The sequence below is a fragment of the Pleurodeles waltl genome, chromosome 3_1 (genome assembly GCF_031143425.1).
Source record: "Pleurodeles waltl isolate 20211129_DDA chromosome 3_1, aPleWal1.hap1.20221129, whole genome shotgun sequence".
NCBI lineage: Eukaryota > Metazoa > Chordata > Amphibia > Caudata > Salamandridae > Pleurodeles > Pleurodeles waltl.
Genome location: NC_090440.1, coordinates 1,631,519,742 through 1,631,540,614, shown reverse-complemented (window position 1 = coordinate 1,631,540,614; position 20,873 = coordinate 1,631,519,742). Strand labels below are relative to the sequence as shown.

At 43.7% G+C, this 20,873-nt stretch overlaps 1 protein-coding gene across 1 annotated transcript in view; it reads right to left on the bottom strand.

The window, feature by feature from the left end:
* KLHL23 (kelch like family member 23) overlaps window positions 1–20,873 on the bottom strand; it is a 75,822-nt gene that overhangs the window by 19,160 nt on the left and 35,789 nt on the right. Inside the window, exon 3 of the mRNA XM_069225302.1 lies at window positions 1,126–1,278. Coding sequence (XP_069081403.1) covers window positions 1,126–1,278 — 153 coding nt within the window. The remainder of the gene's footprint in view (window positions 1–1,125; window positions 1,279–20,873) is intronic.

Here is a 20,873-nt window from a genome sequence, read left to right as displayed (position 1 = left end):
CTGTCAAATGTATACCCAGCAAGTACTGGTTCATCAAGCCACCACCGTACACAGTACTGCAACACAGATGCAGTGTCATAAACAATTTCCAATGAAAATACAGTGCTGGTAACCCTATCCAGGTGGGAAAGACCTAGTCAGTATATACTAACTTTAATGTGAGTTTAAACTCTCCTGAGCTTTGATGGCTGTGTTCCAGACTGTTTAAGTGGAAGACATAGTTGGCCAATCGAGTGAGGCAAACAAAGCTATCCCAAATATTATTATGGTGAAAGTTCTCCTTTTCAGGAATTCTCATTAATGACTTATTCAATCTTATCATATTATAGCCACAGATTTTTGTAAAGAAAGCAGGGCACATGACTCTGCTAACCAGGTTTACTTGCTTTTTTAGGGAATAATTTGAGATGATCAAACAAGGGATGACCTAGGAAAGGAATACTTCAGAAGGCAGAGACTGCTTTAGAAGCCCAAATTCATAGCCGTATTTGCATTATGTAATAGTTGTTTTGTGAATGTCTGAATAAGTTTTGCATTCCATTGTAATTAGCCGACTCCGTCGGAGGGAAAGTTGATTATAACATCAAAGGAGAAATAGTTTTTTATGGTTCGCTTTTGGTAGATTTCACTTGTTTTTTTTTACCCCAATGTAAGTAAAGTTACATAGCTGATTACCTTTGTAGGTTAATTTTATCAAAATGAAATGAGTACAACATAACTTACAACTAGACATTACAAATTATTGTGATTATTTCACATACAATCCATTAGTTGTTTCAATGGTATCAGGCATAAAAGCTTTGTTAAAATGCATTCAAGATTTAAATATCTCAAATTATCTATCTGGCTCTTAATCTGTTGAAATTCAGCATGCATCGTGTGTAGAGACCTTGATTTAGATTTCTTTTTGCTGCATTATTGGTTTCAATGTGAACCACACTGCAAGCCAGATAATTGTGTGGAAAAAAACACGAATATGAGAGAAGAAAAAACCTAGAAACAGTTCAACTACGCCCTGTAGATGTGCTTTGCCAGATAAAATGACGTATGATCAGGTAAAAATCACTTTTTTAAAGGACATTACACCATAGCGGAATATTAATTCTAACAGAGTGGGAAATTTACCTGGATGTGGACTGGTGGTGACTGTGCTCCATTCATTGATATCAGGCCGGTAGCACTGAACTTTATCATATGTACAGCTTCCTCTATAACCATAGTGACCACCAGTGACATAGATTACATCATGCAGGACGCACGCAGTGGCATTACCAACACCTGTGTACATACAAAAATAAATCAGTTATAAATTATTTTTGTACTCTCAGTTTCACTTTAATGACTCTCAAACACATGAAATGTAGGCATAAACCTAAAATATCAAGGAGTTGCACAGGGAACTGAATTTACAATGTCTAGCACAGCTGCAATACTGCTATAATAGTTGCATCTCAGCATGTTTGGCCCAATATTTACTTTTAGCCCCTATTGAGGTGATGCGCTTATAATACAATCTGTATCTGCTTTGATGACCTGCTATAGGGAAGAGTTACCCTTCACTCTTCTCTCTAGCATGTATTTTGAAATGCACTTGGGTGCTGCACATAGACCTATGCATATAATCCCCCCTACCTTTCCGCAAGATTCCACCACAGATGGCCTACACATTTTGCCTGTTAAACATCCTATATTTTCATTTTCCAGTCTGCCCCTCGTAGACAAGGCAAGACGTCCTCCCTAGGCAAGAGCTATGATTACATTTGCGGTAACATGCACTGATGAGCTAGACTGAGGGAATCATTGCAAGCCTCTGTGTTGGTATCATAGAAAACAAAGCCATACTCTATACCAATCTTCGAACGTGGGTTCACATTGTATAAAAGTTGGAGTTAGGATGGCATCACTAGTCCACAGGAAAAGTAAGATTTTGCTTACTAACAGCTGGCTCAGTTTGACTACTCTGCATGAAACCGGTATGTTTAATCTTGTCCAATTTTCTGCTCTTCGGAAGAGGGAAAGTGTCTAGAGGTAGTCCAAAAATATATCTGTGTTTTCCACTCAAATTCTTTAGGATAGCTTTTGCTGATCAATAGCTAAAGAAATGCTAAGCACATTTTCGCAAGCTCCAGCACATAGAAGTTAGTGTACTCTATACTTTTCATAATTTGAAGTAAATCTGTTTAGCTGTTTTTTAACATACTCACAAATTACTTTTTTAAGAATACATTAAATATTAGGTTTGTGGACCAGTTTCGGATATGATTGAATAGTGCCACAAATCTGATTTGCTAAGACTTTTTTCTTTCTCCCATCAGTCTTTTTGCATATCCACGAACCTTAGGGGAAAATTCATTTTGCGAGGGGTACTGGAGAGCACGGTGAGTGCACTACAATTCTTGGGACTCTGGACCTGAGGCTTATCATGAAGGGTGCAAAAACGCTTTTTTTTCCCTAAGAACATAGGTATTTTCTAGTCAACCTATAATTCACAAAATCCCAGGGTTTGTGACTGCAAAAACACCTGTGACTACGATGAAACTCCAAGTTTGGAACACTGAAATGTTTTGGAAGACATAGGACTGGTTGGAAAACTCTTGGCCAGCTCTGGCACATGGACTGGAAGAGTCATTTACTATATAACACAAGTGTAAGTTGTCACCTGTTCTGTGATTGCATTCTTTGAGATGTTGGTTGCAGGGTTATGTGAAGGTTTTTTATGAACTCCTTGAGTGGGATATTTGCCTGCCTTCCTAAGAGTTTTGGCCTGGTTTAGAGATTTGCAGCTTTAGTATACTCCATCAGGAGGACGGAGGACATTTCTTCTGTCATCCCGAGGGACCTCTGCCTGTCAAGTTTAGAGATGTCCACCAGTCAGGTAGACAACTCTTTACAATGACCGGAACTGCAGCGACTTGGTTTCCGTCTATTTAAGGTTTGATGGCCAATACTTTTGGCTATGATGGCCTGATGTCAAACTTTTCAAAAGTGTATTGTTTTTCAAAACAAACTCTCAAAGTGGGAGTTTGTGTTTGAAAAATAAAATAACTAATGAGCCCTAACATCTTGGGTGTGGTCTCCCAGGTTGTGGGGTCATTAATGGGTTTTTTCTGTCCCTTACCACAGTGTTTTTCCTGGCGGTGACAGACAAGAAAGAAGCCTTTACACCATCCACTCTAAATACATTGTACAACTTAAAGTCCTTCCTCTGGTGGCCCTTACATCAACGGGGGCTCTGTCGACGTAATATTTACAGCCCGCCTGACTCTAAATGAAGCAGGTGGACCATGAGTTTAAATATCCAAGTAAGTTCACTGTGGTATGACATAATGACCAAAATTCGAAGCCCGAGTGCCTCTTTACAGGGAGACAAGAGAATCTGCCATTTAGAGAAGCAGAATTCATAACAAAAACAGACTGCACAAGATCTTTATTATTTGCTCCCTGCCTAGGCTTGATCTGGGAACCAAAGCCTGACTAAAATGTTTACATCTCTCTGCGCCTGATGCTTTTGTGAGAGGTTCGAGGATGTTCTTTTCCCCAAGAAACATAGTAAAACTTGCCAACAAGCCTTTGGTTTTACTGATAGGTCGAAATGGGAACTAATGAACTTTACAACACTTAAGTTTGACACCGCTCCTAGAAACACTGTTTTATGTTTCTCATAGCCAGCAAATCATGCCTGTGCTGAATGGAACATTTATAGGCCAGATACAAGCACCAGCTGCAGACCTATTTGTGGCAAGAACAAGCAGTGCTCACCCATCTAAGACACCGCGGCTCCCTGGAACAAAAAGGATTGTTTTACACCAGGCACTGAGAACCAATGATCCAAGTCATCAACCACTAGCGGTAGGCAGGTCCCTCTGCACTCCTGTACTGGATGTTGTGGCTTTATGACAGAATTAGGGGGTGCATACCGTGTAAGAGTACAGGGGGCTGTACAACAGAAATAGAAGGTGCATAACTAGAAAGAGCGCAGCATTTCCTAGACAAAATGTGGGCCTAGAGGAAGCCACCAATGCATGTTTACAGCAAAGGTCTGTAAGTGGTCTGTGTTTAAAAAATGAAAACTCCACTGTTTTACCACCATTTTTCAAAGGCGTCTTCAGTTGGAAAGCCCAGATAACCCCTTTGTGGGATAAGGATTGCCAAGCACCGCACCAAATACTGGAATATTTCATTAGTGCCCCTCTAGAACTACTGTATTTTAAAGTTCATTTATGTGAAAAATGTGCTGTACAATTCACCATTTGGCACTATTCTTTCGATATAATCTCAGGGAGAACCCACCCAAACAACCTTATAAAAACTGAGGCTTGCTTGTTTGGCTTTCACATACAATCCTATTTAATTATTTAATGCAGGTAATTATGCTCAACTACTTTAAAGGTTCATTAGCCGTCACTGTTTTCAGGTGTGTCTGGTGCTAATGCCCAGTACAGTTGGAAATGCCTGTGTTGCAATGGGCTATTCCAGTGGTGAAGTGGACAGGGACCTCCTTCGCAAAACCTTGAGCACCAGCACTTATTTTTGTTTACAAATGAAACACCTTTGTTATCTTTAAGGTGGAATGTGGTGTGTGGTGTCCCTAGGGTGCAGAGTAGTGCCCTTATAAAGCAACAGGTTAATGTTCACTTGAAGCATAACGCATTTGAAGCACTTCAGTGTGGGGGGTTAGTGATTTGGGAACTAATGCAATGTGGTAGGTCAGTTTTGTAAAGATGCAGTAGGTTAGAGTTCGAAGGGTGCATGATGCTGTAGTAGTGTCCCTACAATACAGTGTAGCTTGGAAAGTTAGTGCCTTCAAGGTAGAAAGTATTTTCTAGTGCTCCCTCAGTTAGTGTTCCTAAGAAGTGCCCTATTCTGTACTGTAATGTAATGGGTTAGCATACATACGATGCGGGAAAGTATAATAGGCTAGTGTCCCTAGGATGCACTGCATTGTGGCAGGTCAGTATGCTTATGATGCAGTGAAGAGTGTAGTGTGATATGTCAGTGCCCTTGGGATGCAGTGACGTCAGCCATTAGTGTCCACTGGTAGGTTAGTACCAATAGGATGCAGTGTAGCATGATAGATTAGTGTCCTTTGGGTGTGGTGGGTTAACAGAATGCAATGCAGAGTGTGGGGTTAGTGTTCTTAGTGTTTAAAGTAGGACCCTAACAAAACAACACACTGCAGTGGGTTAGTATCCTGAAGATATCACTCAGTGGGCTAGTATCTCTAAGGTGAAATGCAGAGCACTGTGCTGGAATTACTAAGAATGCAGTGCGTAGCGGTAGGGCCCCAAGGATGCAGTGCACTATAGTGGGTTAATATCCGTATACAGCAACATAGTACAAGTGGTTGGTAAATTTGGGATGCTTTTAGTAGTGGTGGGATAGGGTCCCTGTGATGTACTGCAATGCAATGGGTCCCTGTGATGGAATGTAATGTGATGCAACAGTGTTCTTAGGATGCACAGCAGTGCGGTGCATTAGTGCCCCTATATGGCAGTTTACTGGGGTAGGATAGTGCCACATGATGATTAATTTTCCTGCAATGCCTCAATTTGATGCAGAGCAGTGTGGTGAGCCACTACCACTAGAATGCAGTGCAGTGTGGTGGACTAGTGTTCTCAGTGTGCAATGTAGTGCCCCAAGGACTCAGTGCAGTGAGGGCAATTAATGTACCTAGGAAACTGTGAAAGAGGTTGACATTCCGGGGATCTTGTATAGTGTGCTGTGTTGGAATCCATAGGGTACTGGGTAGTGGGTTGGTGTCGGTACGAGGCAGAGCTTGAGATGCAGCGCAAGGTGATAGGTTAGAATCTAGAGGCTGCAATGCTCTGTGCTTGAATAGCACTCTTGGGATGGGTGTATGTTGGTGGGTTGCCGTCTGTAAGGTGCAATATGGTGAATTGGTGTCCCTAGAATTCAATATATTGCCCCTAGAAAGCAGTAGGATATTGTCCCTATGAAATACTTCATTGTGGTGGATGAGCACCCTGCCAATAAATTGAAATTGCCATTGTCTCAAAGATGTGGTGTTGTGTGGTAGCACTCCTAAGATTCAGTTTATTGTGTTTGCATCCCTGGGAAGCATTGTACTGTAGTGTAAGAGGGTAAAGATCGAAATTTGGGACATTATTACATATACCAATCCTGACTTAGGGCCTGATTTAGTGTTTGGTGAATGGGTTACTCCATCACAAATGTGACAGATATCCCGTCCGCAACATTACGATTTCCATATAATATAATAGGATCGTAATAACAAAACAACACTTCCAGAAATTACGGTTTCTATGTCTACAAGATGTAAGATTCTAAAATGTGACAGAGTTGGGCACACAGAAGGCGGTAGGGCCATCATTTTTAAAGACTCTTACGTATCTTCCAAGGAACTTGATTCCCTTTTAATGGAATGCAAAATTCTAGCCTTCCAGTTATCTATTAAAGAACAGCAGTTACTTGGGGGAGCCATTATTTATAAATCACCTGGATAACATTCACGATTTATTGCTAACATTATCTCACGACTCTCCCCTCTGAGCCTAAAACACGATAAATAATTAGTTACTTGAGATTTCAGTTTACACTTTGAAAATAAAGATGACCCTTCCTGCAAACAACTTCAGAATGACATGTGCATTCTCCAACCTAAACAATGTGTTAACGGACCCACACACATTGCTGGTCATAAATTGATCCTTCTCTTTTCAAATATCGAATCCACAAAGATTCAAGGCGTTGATCCTTTAACTTGGACTGACCACTCCCTAGTCTCCTTTTCACTCACTCTACCAGTAGGGATAAAAACACCTGCTCACCCGACTGTGGCCCTGAAAAGACTCTGGAGCCTTATAAATACTACATCATTCATAAATCGTTTTTCTCCACCTATCCACAACCAAGAGACATCACTTATGAACTATGTAGGAAACCCTAATTCGGCTATCCCAAACTCTCTCGACTAATGTGCTCCTCTGAAAAAAAAACACAAATCAGCTAGCGGGTCACCTTCAGAAAAATGTATTCCCCTAAATTAAGAGCAGCCAAAACAAAGGGTAAATCTTTGGAGCACATGTGAAGTCCTTCAGAAATTTAATGGACAGGCAAACTTATAAAGAGGAACTGAAGAAATACCGTAGAGCACTTAAAATTATTTTATTGAAAGAATAGAGGAAAATAGCAGTTCCTCTAAGGAAAATGTTTAATTATTTAAAGAGCTAGCTCACCCAACCTGCCTCTCTCAGTCGCTCACTCCCTCTGCAGCCCACTGTAAAGAAATTAGCAGTTTCTTCAACGATAAAATTATTAAAATCTACTCTACATTTACAATACACCCTCATTAGATGAGCGTCCATGGAAACAAATGGGCCCCAGTCCTGATGCAGCCAGCCACCTAGAAGCTTTTGATTTGATCTCAGAAGAGCAGGTTGAGAAATTGATGAGAGAGGTTAAGTCAGGTTCTCCTTGGACCCTTGTCCCCATTTCATTTACTCCTGATTAGCTTCTATTCTGCATCCCCATCTAACCCATATCTTCCATCTGTCATTATCCAAGGTTGTTTACCCTGATTCTTGGAAACAAGCGTTATTATTACCCCTGGCAATAAAAATCAAGCATTGATATTTCTATTCTCTCCAATTATCGACCTATATCTCTGCTCCCATATATGTCCAAAATTTTGGAGAGATTAGTCAAGGGCCAGCTCACCACTTACCTAGAGAATAACAACCTGCTGTATTCCTCTCAAACAGGTTTCAGAGTCAAAAACAGCACGGAGTCCGCCCTTCTTGCCATGCTGGATAACATCAGATTAATAGTAGATCAGGGTAAGTTTGCCACCATGGTACTACTAGATCTTTCTGCTGCTTTTGACACCGTCTCGCACAGCCTATTGATCAAAAACTTGCATGAAATTGGACTCCATTCCAGCTCTTTCAGTGGTTGAGAACCTTTTTAAGGAACAGAACACAATCAGTTCAGTCAAGCACCTTTAGATTATGCCCCAAGATAGTTAAAGGCCGAGTCCTGCAGGTCTCATTCTAGAACCAACACTTTTTAATATTTATGTTTCTTCCCTTGCAAGGATTGTCAAAAAGTGGGGCTTTGATATCCGCTGTAATGCAGATGATACACATTAGGCTATAATTGAGAAGAGATTTGCCGAAACCAGAGACAAACTGACCAATTGCCTATTGGAGGTAGCCAACTGGATTACTGACTATTACCTCAAATAAAACACCAATAAGGCTGAGATTTTACTCTTCGAGAGAGCACATCAGATTTGGGACTCATCGTGGTGGTCTGCCTCACTAGGATCCACCCCAGAGCCCAAGAAGGTATCTAAAAATCTCAGTGTCCTCATAGACAACTAGTTATCAATGCAGGAACAAGTCCAAAGGAGGGCATACTGCTGGGTACCAGTTGACAGAAGAAGAACCGTAGTGCAGGCTATAATAACAAGTAGACTGAACTATGGGAAGGCACTTTATCTGAGCATGGCTGGCAATTTGTTTACATGACTCCAAGTGATACAAAAAAAGTAGTCAAGCTTATCTGCAATAGAGACAGATACAGTTCAGCTTCTCTTTGAACCCTCCACTGGCTGCCAATGCGCCAAAGAGTGAACTTTCAACTCTTCTGCCATGCCCACAAAGCTCTTTACAACACGGGTCCAGTAATCTTACAAGCTACAGTAGAATTATACAATCCAACATGTAATCTGAGATCACGCAATCTCGCTCTGGCTCAAACAAAATAGATTTTAAAAAGTCAGATTCAGGGGCTGCCCTTTCTCTCATGTGGCAGCAGTCTAAAGGAACACACTACCTTTGGATCTCCGCCTCACTGATGATCACCTTAAGTTCAGAAAAAAGTTACAAATATGGTTGTTTAGAGCATAACGCCAACACTGCATTTTGCAGAAAGACTGCCTCAGTATCATAACTAAAAACAAAGGTAGAATCTTGGTGCCATGATATCCACCTGGGGATGATTGTCTTGCTCTACCAAATTCACCCAAAAAAATGTCCCTATCAAGCATTGAGGTGTGATGGATAGGTATTTATAGGATGCAGTAGAGTGCTAATTTTGTTATAATATGTACTGTATTGTGGTCAGTTTGCATCCATATGATCCAGTGCACAGTGCTGTGTTAATATGCTTAGGTAATATTCTTGAGGATACAATTAAACCACTAACAGGGCAATTGGATTGGCTTGAGGGACTTTTGGTTAATGCTCCCAAACACACACCTACTGTGCATGTAAGGGATAAAGGGAGCGGCTATGAATACCTCGCTAATACGGGTCTGCAGGGCTCAACCAAAAACCCCTCAGTGATTTATAAGGGCAACCATGGAGCCTCCTCAAACATTATGACTCTGCCGGAGACCAGACACTTATGATCTCCACCTCCCCCATGTGGCCACCCCATCCCAGGGGTGACGCATCTGTCACCACTGTGAGATCTGGTTGGGGATGGTCGAGGGATCTGCCTCTGACCCAATCGTGATTCGAAAGCCACCACTGCAGATCTTGTGCAGTTCCCTCAGAGATCTGGACCATGTCAGAGAGATTCCCCATATGTTGTGCCCACTGGAACTTTAGAAAATTCTAATACTAGTGCACAGCTTGTCCAGCTTTCCATGCTGTTACCACAAATGATTTAACTCCTCAGTCTCCTAGCAGTCCTAGTACTCCCACTGCTGCTCCTTGCCAGGATATCTTGGCTCTTCCTCTTAAAGCCTGCCGTTATGTTTTAATTCTGGCCAGGGTGCCACCTTTATATTCAGGCAGCAAGAATCATGAGTCTGGCTTTGGAATAAGGTTGCACATTGGCTGTATAAGTACAAACATATCTGATAGAGACTTGTAGTTGCAGATCCTGAGAGAGTCATTCTTGACTGACTTCGACCATTTTGTCGAGTTCTTGACACTTTTTTTTGGTGCATTGAGGAAGACCGGTTTTAAGCCATGTGACTCCTGTCACCGCATGATGTCACCGCATGATGTCAGTGACCGATCTGCACCTTGTGTGTTTGTGGTGCCCACAGCGTGACTACGACCCGAAGTTGTGCTCTGAGTGTCAGCCCATGAACCCGAAAGCTTTGAGGGTGTCATCCCTAAAGCTCATGGTGGCGTGGTACTCAACTCTGCGTCACTCCCGGTCTCGATTGAGAGGGAGGTCACAAGACCGCTCGCAGAGCCATCACCACTCTTCCTCGTCCCATTCAAAGTCCTCTGGCCATTCGGGTGACAAGAAGTAGAAGTCAAAGAACGAACGTCTTTCCCCCGTTGCTCAGATAATGAAACATGAGAAGAGCGTCGACGATCTAGACCCCTGTTTTTTGGAGCCTGTTTCTGGGCCGACTCCATGCCACCCGGAGTTTCTGGGAGCCAGAGCAGCCCCTGCCAAACTTAAAAAGTTCTGTAAGGCCATGCGCCTCATAATTGGGGAGAACGACACCCCCCTGCAACGCCTTCAGGCCCAGTAGGGTTTGGGGTGGTGCCCCGCACCGGCAGCTTTGGCCCTAGTTCCCGAGGGCTCCTTGGGATTCGTTGTCAGATCTATGCTGTCGCCGATTGTACCAACACGCTTCCGAGGTCGGTCGGGCCCACGATTGGCGTTAAGCCCATACGTTTACCCAACTCTGACTCGGAGGACTGATGCCGCTTGAAGCCGATTCCTTCTTCGATGGGACTACATTCCCAAGGTTGGCTCCTGACCCATATTCTTATGGGTACGGATACGGGGAAAGTGTGGAGAGGTCACTGGACCCCTTAGAATTCCAGCTGGAAGACCCTAAAATGGACTGGGCACAGGAATTGGGTGAAGACAGTGGCCTGGATACCTCTCCTGATGCTGGCATGCTTTGCTTTTTCCCCCTACTGGGCTACGGACGAGGGAGCGTCGTATTCTATGGTGGTGCGAAGGGCGGCTGAGGTCCTCGGCCTTGAGCTACCTTCTATGGCAGTCAGGACTAACCTGCTGACTGAGGTGCTTCAGCCTGGGGCTTCCGCCTCATAACACCTCCTACCTTTTAATGAAGGTCTCACTGATGTCCTTCTGGATATCTGGTCCAGACCCAGGACAGGGGCTCCTGGTAACAGGATGATCACCCACGGCCATTGGCCTGCGCTGAACAACCCTAAATTCCTTACCCAACAACCTACGCCTGAGAGCCTTGTCATCTAGGCTTCTTTTTGTATGGGCGCATTCCCATCCGCACCCCTAGATAGGGAATCAAAGAGACTGGATCAACTTGGGAAGAAAATGTTCTCTACCGCCAGTCTAGAATTGCGGTCTGTGAACACTGAATGCCTTTTGGGCTGCTATTCTCATACCCTATCGGGTACGGTCGCACAGGTGCTGCCAGAGGTTCCAGAGGAGACCTTGGCCATTCTCTCCCAAGCTGTTGCTGATGGGAGGGATGCAGCCATGTTCACTATATATTGTAGGCTGTACACAACCAACTCAATGGGCAGATCGGTTGCATCGAAGGTGGCCTGGTTGATGACATCTGGCTTTTCAGGGGATGTCCAACAGTCACTCATGGACATGCCCTTTGATGGCACCCGTCTCTTCTGAGACACAGCGACTCGGTGCCCGAGCGCTTTAGGGAGGCCCGGGCTATGGCTCGGTCTCTTGGCCTTGCAGCTGCTCCTCTCCTGCAACAGCCTTCTTTCTCCCCTTTCATGGCTATGGAAGGGGCGCCCAACTACATCTATCCCCCTCCCGCCACCATGCTGCACATGCTGCACAGCCTCATCGTGCCCTTGGACACATGATCCCACATGCTCGTGGATCAGGAAGCCAGAGGTCCGTGCAGTCCACCTCTGCCCCCCCTGCAGTCTCCAAACCTTCCTAGTCCATTGTTCCATTCTGGACCAGTTGGAATCCATCACAACAGACAGGTGGGTTTTGCAAATAGTCTGAAGGGGCTACTCCCTCCCCTTTGAGAATACCCCTCTGGCCATGCTACCATCCTATGATTGGATGACAGAGGATCACCTGGCACTTTCCTGCAAGGAAGTTACAGCTCTCTTGGCCAAGGGAGCCATAGAGAGAGTCCCTGTGCCAGAAGTAGGTCGTGGTTGTTATTCTCGCTACTTTCTTGTGCCCAAAAAGGACAAGGGCCTCCGTCCTCTCCTAGGCCTCAGGCCCCTCAATCTCTTCCTCAAAAAGGAGAAGTTCAAAATGCTCACTTTTGCTAGAGGTCCTATCTGCCCTGGATCCTGGATGGTAGCGTTAGACATGCAGGATGCCTACTTTCGTGTTCCCGTCCTGCCTGCCCACAGACGTTACTTGCAATTCGTGGTAGCCATGCTTCTCATGGCCTTAACACCGCCCCTTGTTCATGAAAGTGATGACAGTGGTCGTAGCTCATCTGCGCCGGCTAGGGGATTCAGTCTTCCCCTACCTAGATGACTGGCTGTTGAAGGCGGGCTCACCTCAGGCTGTCGTCTCCCACCTCCAGATGACGGCAAACCTCCTGCATTCGCTGGTTGTTCAATATTAACATGCCAAAGTCACATCTGACTTCCACTCAGACGCTCCCTTTCATTGGAACTGTTCTGGACACAATGCAGTTTTGGGGCTATCCTCCCGAAAAGCAGGTTCAGAATATTCAGGCTATGATACTGAAGTTTTGGCCTCTATCCTGGTTTTCTGTGAGAATTAATCTGAGGCTGCTGGGGCTCATGACGTCCTGCATCCTGCTGGTGACACATGCAAGATGGCACATGCAGGCTCTGCGGTGGGACCTAAAGTTCCAGTGTGCGCAGCATATGGGAAATCTCTCTGACATGGTCCAGATCTCTGAGGGAACTGCGCAAGATCTGCAGTGGTGACTTTCGAATCACGATTAGATCAGAGGCAGATCCCTCGACCATCCCCAACCGGATCTCACAGTGGTGACAGATGCGTCACTCATGGGGGAGGTGGAGATCATAGGTGTCTGGTCCCCGGCAGAGTCTGGGCTCCATATTAATCTTCTGGAGCTCAGGGCGATCAGGCTTGCATTGAAAGCATTCCTTCCCTCCCTCCAGTGGAGTGTGGTGCAGGTGTTCACGGACACCACCGCAGTGTGGTACTGCAACAAGCAGAGCGGAGTGGGGTCGTGGACCCTTTGTCAAGAGGTTCTACACCACTGGACATGGCTGCAACATCAGGGCGTATCCCTGGTGGTTAAACATCTGGCGGGCTCTCTGAACGTCAGAACAGACAAACTCAGCCGTCAATGCATGGTTGATCACAAATGGTGTCTCCATCCAGAGGTGGTGCAGGGTCTCTTTCAGCAGTGGGGAGAGGCTTGGTTAGATCTGTCAGCTGTTTTGCACGTTGGAGTTTCCAAAGTTTCCAAAGCAGCACTCGCTCAACAACGCTTTTCATCTCAAGTGGAACTCAGGCCCCCTTTACGCCTTCCCACCAATACCATTTCTGCTCAGAGTTCTGAAGAAGATCAAGAACGACTGGGCCTAAGTCATTCTTGTGGCTCCGGACTGGGCATGAAGAGTACGGTATCCCGAGTTTCTGAGCATGGCCATCGATCCTCTGATCAGACTGCCTCTTTGGGAGGATCATCTGTCTCAGCAGCAAGTGACGGTTCTCCACCCGCACCTGTCCAGTCTCCACCTCCTTGTGTGGAGACTGAGTAGCAGCAGTTGACAGCTTTCGACTTTCCGCCCGAAGCCTGTAATGTAATCTTGGCTGCCAGATGTCCCTCCACGTCCCTCCAACGGTTTACGCCTGTCGATGGAACAAATTTGTGGCATGGCGTACCAACAAAGCTGTTGATCCCCTTTCTGCACCTTTGTCTGAAGTTTTACTGTTCATCTTCTCTCTTACCCAGCAGGGCTCTGCTTCAGGCACCCTTAAGGACTACCTATCTGCCCTATCTGCCTTTCTTAGACTGCCAGATCAACCATCCTTGCTCAAATCTTCCATTGTTGGGAGATTTTTTAAGGGACTCACTCACATGTTCCCACCTACCCTGTTCATAATGTTGCAATGGGATTTGAACCTGGTACTTACATACCTTATATGTGCTCTTTTTGAGCCATTAAATAATTGTCCATTGCGGCTTCTCACTTTAAAGACAGCCTTCCTTATTGCCATCACCTCTGCTCACAGAGTGAGTGAGCTCCAATCTCTTTCTTCAAAGCCACATTTCTAAAGTGGTGCTTCCTACTACAGCCTCTTTTCTCCCTAAAGTGGTCACGCCTTTTCATGTAGGCCAATCCATCACTTTGCCTACATTTTACACCCCCCCATCCTTCTCATGAGGAGGAGAGACTCCACCATCTGGATCCAAAAAGAGCATTGGCGTTCTAACTTAATCATACCAAAGTTTTCCGGGTGGACGATCAAATCTTTATTGGTTATGTGGGTGCAAAGAAAGGACGGGCGGTGCACAAGTGAACGATCTCTCAATAAGTTGTCTGCTTTGGCTAAAATGCAACCCGAGGGTGTGCGTGCTCATTCCACCAGAGCAACTGCTGCAACAACTGCGTTTGCATGCAGACTTCCGGTCCTGGACATTTGCCAGGCTGCAACGTGGGCACCCCTGCACATGTTCACAAAGCACTAATGCCTGGACAGTCAGGTCCTTAGAGACGGCTACTTTGGCCGTTCGGTCCTGCAAGACTTTTTAGTCTGATCTTGGTTCACAGCCCACGTCTGAGAATGGAATTGCTCGAGTATCCATTCTAAGGTAAGGAGTCTGCAACCAGAAGTCTCTATAAGATGAACACGTTTTTTTATTTATTTATTTATTTATCAATTTTATCAACTTACAACAATGCAACAGCTATCTCCCCCAAGCAGCACAATTCAACATATAACAGCTGTCCACAGTTAATCTCTACATACGTTTAGCATAGGGAGATCAAATAATTACACAATAATCATTGCAGACCATTTGTTCTTCTAAGTTCCTTTCCACCATTGGATGCTGCATCCATATCAGATTATCACGGGGCCATTATATTAACCATGGTGCAATAATAACAATATGCAGCCAGTGGAGGGATATCAACAAACACACAGAAGAGAAAAAAAAAAAAAGGGGAAGGAAAGGCAGGCGGTTGGAACAGGCAGTCAACAGCAAACATTCACCTTTCAGGCATAAATGCCAGCGTACCAAGGGGGGGGGGGCAATATATAAGATGAACAAGTTACTTACCTTCGGTAACAAATTATCTGGTAGAGACTTATTATTGTTGCGGATTCGTTACTGACCCACTCATCCTCCCCACTTGCTAACTGATTTCTAGGGTCAGGGACTCCCTTTTCAGGAACCTAATTTTTGCGCACTATTATTTGAGTACACGACTGACCATCCAGCCTGTCACTTCTAACGATTTGCCCACACCACCATTTCTATTTTTGATGCAGTTTGTGGATGCAGTACGTTAGAACCATACCATTTTCCTACCAGCAGTGAGGGTCTAGCAAGGTATTTAAATAGTGCTAACTTAGGGACATACACAGCGGATAGAAGAAATACTGAGGACAAGAGAAATATGAGAAACATGTAACTTAAAATATTAAGTTGTAATGTGGCTGGCCTCAGTTCCAAGACCAATTTGCCGGATGGCTCAGCTTTATCAAGGGCTATGATATTGTCCTATGTCAAGAGACATGGGGCACATTGCCCGTTTTTGTAGATGGGTATCATTGCTTCAGTGTCCCTGCCATACCATCATGCAGTGGCCGTGCTTCGGGGGGGGGGGTTGGCTATTTGGTTGAGCACTGCTATCTGGGATATGTCAAAACTATACAGACTAATGACAGTAGTTTTCATATTATAGTTATTCAGATTGTTTTAAATCTATACATTGTGAACTTTTACATTAACAACTTCAGAAGTGTACCAAATGCTTACTTTCCACCATTGTTCCGGTTTATTTCCAAAATAGCAGATAATTTAGCACTATCAGAGCATATGATGTCCCTCTGCTTAGCTGGAGTTTTTAATGTGCAGCTCCCCACCAATTTTGGGGACCTAAATTTAGCATCTCCCCTCCCTACTGACCCTGCAGTGTGGAATTAATTTCATTTCTTGCCCCACTTAATTTGGTATACCTAATACTAAATTTAATTTCCACCTTTGTTCAATTTTATTTCCAAAATAGCAGATACTTTGGCACTATCAGGGCATACGATGTCCCTCTGCTTAGCTGGAGATTCTAATGTGCGGCTCCCCACTAATTTTGGGGACCTAAATTTAGCATCTCATCCCCCTACTGACCCAGCAGTATGCAATTAATTTAATTTCTTGCCCTACTTGACTTGGTAAATGCTTTGGAAATTGTGGGTTTGCTTGGCTGCAAGGTAATTACTTTCAGGGGCAGAGATAGCCCCTCCATAATACATTATGTTTTTGTCAGTCGTCAGCTACAGGATTTACTTTCACATGGCAGGGTTGTTCCATCTGGTTACAGTGACCATAATCCCATTAAAAGTATGCCATTATTTCGCTTTAAGGGAAAGTTTATGTGGGACATAGGGGCCTGCAATCCGCAAATGACAACCTGAGGCTGGTGTGGAGATTGTGTGGTCCTGCACAATTTTTTATTGCAATAACTGGGGAAAATTTGGAGTTAGTGACTTTGTGTTTGAGTGAGGAGGTCCGTGGTTGTCAGGTGGTAGAGACCCTCACAGATCTCTGTTTGGGGATCAGAAAGACTCTCGTGACCCCTTCTTCGCTCTACACCTGACACGCCAAGATGGTTTAATTCTGAATGTTCAGCAGAAAATAGGGAACTCCGCCTAGCTCTGGTATCTGAACCCAGGGATTCAGCATTAGTGGCTCTTCTGCGTAAACAATACAAAAAATTCACCGTTAAACGGTGGCAGGAGGTAATTGGGACAAAATGGGAAATGTTAGTCTAAGCATCACAGTCCGGCAGTAGCAAATCATTTTCGACTACTGTATCCGAACCGAAGCGTAATATTAGTCCCGCTAGTTCTATCTCATGTCATATTGCTAGTAATATCTGGGAGGAACATCTTAGTAAAATATATGCAGCACCAGTATCCTTTAATACCTTTACTATTGATCCCTGTCCTGTATCACCTTGTTTTTGGACAATCTTACTTGAAGTTGAGTATGCCATCAATCAAAGTATAGACAGTAAGGTGCCGAGTTTCAATGGGGTTTCTATTGCCAGGCTAAAAAGTAATGTTACTTTTTAGGTTCCTCTTCTCATGAATGTTTTAACGATCTTGCAAAAAAAAAATTATCCAGCAAATGGGGCACATCTATTTTAGCGCCCATTTTAAAAAAAGGGGATCGTTCACTCCCAGGGTGTTACCAGCCGATCTCATTAATTGATACTACTATCAAAATAAGGGGTAGAATTATTTATAACAGGATATTGGCTTGGGTAGGAGATGAGTCAGTGTTACATCAATGCCAATTTGGGTTCAGGCACAAAGTAGGATCGATTGAGCAGTGCCTTAACTTAAACCTGGTTATTGGAAAGTACACAGTGGCTAAACAACCCCCTCTCCATTGAGTGTTCATGCATTTATCAGCTATGGCTGTGTGAACTGAGATAAATTGTAGTGTCTGCTTATAGCACAAGGTTTGGATCCAATGTTAGTTCATTTTCATTGCTTATCTACACAAGGACATGAGGGCCGGGGTTCGTATCAGTAACAAGGGGTGGTGTTAAGTCTCCTCTTATTCATTATTTATATTAATGATCTTCCCCTTTCCTTAACACGTTTAACTTTAAATGTACTGATTATCAAAGGCAAGCCACTTCCCACACTCCTTTATGCGGATGCAGCAGTGCTCATAGCACGTACCCCAGGGTACTGCACCAGTTAGTGCATGCCTTTGTTGATTTCATGGCCCACTAGATCTTCAAACACATTTTTCTAAATCCCATATTATATCTTGTGGCCTTAAGTGCAGACCCCTCTTGAGTATGTTAATTGGTACTCATCGGTTGACCAGTATCAGTACCTTTCCATATTTAGGTATTATTGTCTCTGCTCATGGGTTACGGCCTCCCAATGTCACGCACCTTTCTGATAAATTTTCTATGGCCAATCGGTCATTATGTAACCTTAAACAACCTGCGGGGGGTATTTGTTTGACTCCCTGCTACAAATATACAAGACACAATGTGTGCAATTGCTTCATATGGGGCTGAGGTGTGGGGTATCTCTGCTATCCAATGTGAAGAGAACAGATTTTGTAGAAAGCTTCTATCTGTTTCCATGCTAGCGTCACATTTTATTTTTCATAAAGAGCTTGGGCTTACATAGTTGATTTGATTAGGGCTCAGACGATTTTATTGTGGCTTTCAATCTGGCAAAATCTTGAGGCTGCCATGTCAAGAAACATTATAATGGACTGTCTTTCCCTAGATAGATGGCTATTTAATCCTGTGGACCGCATATGTGATGGCCAAATATATTAAAATTGGGATGCATTCTATTTTTATGGATCCATCATCTTGTGTCAGTGTAAATAAGAAGACTGTGACTAATGCTTTTTATAATTCTTTGGAATCTCGGCGGCTGAGGGATTTGGAGGGGAAACCTAATGTGATCAGATATTTTACTTTAGATTTTGATTGTGCCAATGATTATATTTGGTGTGCCTGGAGTCGATGGGAACGTTCCCTGCTTTTTCGTTTAAGATCAGATTCTATGAAATATTTGCTCTGCATCCCCTTGGGTTTTGCACACAAATTGGAATCCAAGCCATGTCCTTGTGATGATGTATCTGGCAAATCTATGCTTAATTTGATCTTTTTTGCTACTTTTATGTAAGGTATACTAGACTCTTTTTAATTCAATTTTTTTTTTTAAAGTATTGCTGTAATATTAGACAATGTAGACCCGCTTTTGGATTTTCTATTGCAATTATCTCATGAGGAAACTGTGTTGCACATTCGGTCTTTTTTTTTTTAAATCTGCTGTACGAGTACATAGATCCATGCTGTTGCATTGCCGCGCGACCCATCATAGTCAGTGGTAAGTTGGCCCATGTTGTTTCAATATTGCTGCTATTTTAATGTATTTTGAGGTATATATTTATTCTGTGCAGATTATGAATTGTATTTGTTTGTATTCTATGACACTTTTATGGATGCTACAATGGCTCTTAATACAGTTAATTGAATTGAATTGATACTATTCTTTTAAAAAATATATTTTTATTGATTTTTTAAACAAATGATAAGCCGTGACATCGAGTAGGAAACAGTTGCATGAGATACGAGTGCATAGCAAGACCCAGTGTCCCAAAAGATGAACAGTACATTGTTGGACATAATTCCCCTTGTACTTAGGTGTGCTGGAGGGGTACCACATTCATTCCGATGTAGACAGTTCACAGTCCCCTGGTTCTTCCAGGACATAGTATCTACACCAGGGACCCCAGATCTTACCAAATTTCTTCGGGCAACCTTCGGCCTTTTATGTGACCTTTTCGGCCACCATATAGACATCTAGATCCCTCCCTTGGTCTTCCATCATTGGCGATTCAGGCCCCCACCACCCATAGGCGATATCCCTCTTGGCCCCCACCAGACACAGGTTACAAAAGAGTAGTTGTGTTCTCGGGATATTAATTTCCATGGAGACGCCCAGCAGCACATACTTGGGATCCGCTGGTAGGGATATGTTGAGGATATGACCTAATTCATTTAGTATTTTCTTCCAATACTGAAGGACAACCGGGCAGTCCCATAGGATATACAGAAATATTCCTGGTCATGTTTTATGCCTCAGTCATTCCGACGACGCAGCTCTCCCAAATTTATGAAGCCTGACTCGATCATAATATGTCCTGTGCAGTATTTTGTATTGTATCAGCCTCAGTTTTGTTTTATGGCTACTTCTCTAGGGTGCATGAGGGCTGTCTCTCATTCAATACCATCAATTTCTCCCAGTTTCCTACCCCATGTTTATCTTAGTTTCTGGAGAGTGTCCGGACGTTATTATTTATAGTTTTATATGTATATGATATTGCTTTTTCTGGTATTTCTTCTTGGAGCAACCTGCCATCTAGTGGGGCATACTCTGGAATGTTTGTTATATCAATTCCCTGTGCTCGCCAGGTATGTCTCAATTGCAAATATTTATAGTGTTGTGTGGGGCATAGGTGGTAATCTTAGTGAAGAGAGGCAAAGGGGATCAACGCCCCGTTCTCCAGAAGATCTCCCAGTTTAGCTAATCCTCTGAGGTCCCATGACCGAAAACCTCTTAGTTTCCCAATTTCTCTAAAGCTCCGACTGAGCCACAGTTTAATCTCCTGCTTAACCTTTCCCACCTATCCCAGATATAGATATTTACTAGTTTTGAGCTAGTCCTCAATTACCACTTGGCAGCAATTTCTTCCAACCCTGGCCGCCATATAAGTAGTGCAGGTATGGATGTGCCTGAAATTGGAGGCATTCTACTTGGTAGGTGGAATGGTCCGTGGGTGTGTGCCCCCACTCATTAATGACAATAAAATGAGCCACCCAGTAATATGCCCTAATGTCTTGGAGGGTCAGGCCTCCATTGTATTGATTTCTCTCTAAGGTCTGCAGTGCTATCCTTGGTTGCCCCCCCATATTATTCTACGTACTTCCCCGTTGATCTTGGTAAAATATTCTTCGGGATGAGATAGTAGCTATTTTGCAGCATATAAAGAAATGTAGGCAACGTTATCATTTTAAACATTGCTGCGCGGCCCATCATAGTCAGTGGTAAGTTTACCCATCTGTTCACATCTTTCTGAAAGTCTGCCAGCACCCAATAGAGATTTCAGTCCAGATCTCTTTCTCTATTTAGTGTGGCATATATACCAAAATAGCTGAACCCTTCCTGTGTTATATCCATGTGACGAGGCAAGTCAGTCAATGTCGCCTCCCATC